Source organism: Cupressus sempervirens, chromosome 9 (genome assembly GCF_028749045.1).
Source record: "Cupressus sempervirens isolate cs-2001-9-10 chromosome 9, ASM2874904v1, whole genome shotgun sequence".
In the NCBI taxonomy this organism is placed as follows: domain Eukaryota; kingdom Viridiplantae; phylum Streptophyta; class Pinopsida; order Cupressales; family Cupressaceae; genus Cupressus; species Cupressus sempervirens.
In genome coordinates this window covers 453,599,695-453,601,472 of record NC_143126.1, presented here as the reverse complement: position 1 = coordinate 453,601,472, position 1,778 = coordinate 453,599,695, and the positions used below count along the sequence as shown (strand labels likewise).

At 32.1% G+C, this 1,778-nt stretch overlaps 1 protein-coding gene across 1 annotated transcript; it reads right to left on the bottom strand.

Annotated features, from left to right (window-relative positions):
• Positions 1–278: 278 nt before the first annotated feature.
• LOC149539276 (uncharacterized) lies at positions 279–1,127 on the bottom strand. Its single transcript, XM_089799173.1, has one exon. The coding sequence runs from the start codon at positions 905–907 to the stop codon at positions 425–427; it is 483 nt and encodes a 160-aa protein (XP_089655299.1). The 5' UTR covers positions 908–1,127; the 3' UTR covers positions 279–424.
• Between the last annotated feature and the right edge of the window lie 651 nt (positions 1,128–1,778).

Sequence of the window (1,778 nt, the reverse complement as noted above, 5' to 3'; positions counted from 1 at the left end):
AGCCATCAGCATCTTTCAAATGTAGATTTTAATCCAACACATTATTTGATTAGATCCAAAGGTCTATGTTTAATAAGATATATAGTACTAATATTTTTAAACTTTTTTTTGTATATACTTGTGTTTAAAGATTATAATCATCAACATGCACTTTGGGATCCACTATCAGCATATAATAGGGCTCAAAAAAAAAAGTCAGATGATAAAATACAAAATGTAATCCAAAATCTTGATAATAAATTTCTCTCACAATAAAAATACAAATATAAATAGAAATATACTATGCAAAAATAATTTGAAGAACATTTTATTTAATCCAAATCCATAAAAACTATTACAATGAAATGGATTCTCAACCATTGCTTTGAAATCTAGTATCACATCTTTTCTATACATGGATGATAGGAATTATTGAATTCTAGTTTCACACACCCTCCATAATGGTATCCAATTTGCAATGCCACTGGTTTTTACCCATCCTGAGTTTGGAAGAAAAATATAAACTTTCCTCTGCCCATGACAATTCATGGCTTTCCTTTTTCAAATCCAAATGAACATCAAACAGAGGCTGAACTTTTTTACTTGTGCTTCTCTTTTGTTTAAGTGCCAAACTGACCTTAAAAAGAAGGGCAGCCACATCAGATTCTGTGACCAAATACTCCAATTTCTTGTTTGGAAGAAGAAAATAGAGCTGCCCAATTTGCAACTGGTCATCCTCTTTAAGAACCTCGGTTATATTTCTTCCTATAAAAATCCCATCTGAACTGCATATAAAATGGCCTGGATTTTCCTTCAGAATCTCCCCACATTTCAGAGCTTCAGCAAATTCTCTGATGCTTCCATCCATCAGCATGAGATTTGCTGTGGGTTGGAATTCATTGGACTGTGAAGAAATGCAAATACCCATATTAGATATTTGGAATACAAAGATTTTGTCAACTTAGAAAAACCCAAAATCTTTAACAAGAATGGTTTTTCTCTCTCAAGGAATCGCTGCTCTTTATTATAACAAGATTCCACAAAAGTTATTCTTTGTCGCTGAACCAGCTATAATTCTCTGAACCCTAAAAATCAAATGAGTTTTAATGGATCTTCGTGTCATAAATGAAAGAATGACACGCCGGAAGTATTATGGCCACAAAAAAATGATTTTTCTGATATGATTATGCCGGTTTACTTGGTTTGGCAAGTGTGATGACATCAATTGTTTATCATCACAGCTTCTTCCAGCTTGCATGTGGATGTTTGAGTGTCACGTCAGGAATCCAACCTGGTTTTTGTCCAGAAAGAGCTGCATTTTATTCTATTATTTGGCAGGTTGGTGAACTTCATCAGGTAGTGATAGTGGGCTTGTTTTCTTTGGTATGGACCACATACTAATGTAGTGAATAATGATTTTAAGTTGTAATGGTTTGGATAATGTTTATTATAAGGAGAAAATAATCTATAGGTTTAGTTTGTTCTAGATAAATTGTGTATAAGAATTTAGTATTAAAGTTTTTCATCAAAATAGGGTTAACAGAATCATAATGGGTCACTATTTGAATGATTTAGAAATTTGATTTGTAAATAATTATATCTTGATATGATATGGATTGTGGAATTCTCTTATCATTAATCAATTAGTAGGATGTGAAGAGAAAAATAATGATACATTACCATACAACAACAAAGCATAAGAGACAACACATGCTAAGATGGGATAAATCACTACGAGATAAGGATACCTATAAATCTTTTAATTCCAAACACAATCTTGGGCCTTATGGACTTTTACC

Excerpts from the sequence above, each read along its gene's own strand:
- LOC149539276 (XM_089799173.1), bottom strand. The coding sequence starts at position 907 with ATGGGTATTTGCATTTCTTCACAGTCCAATGAATTCCAACCCACAGCA.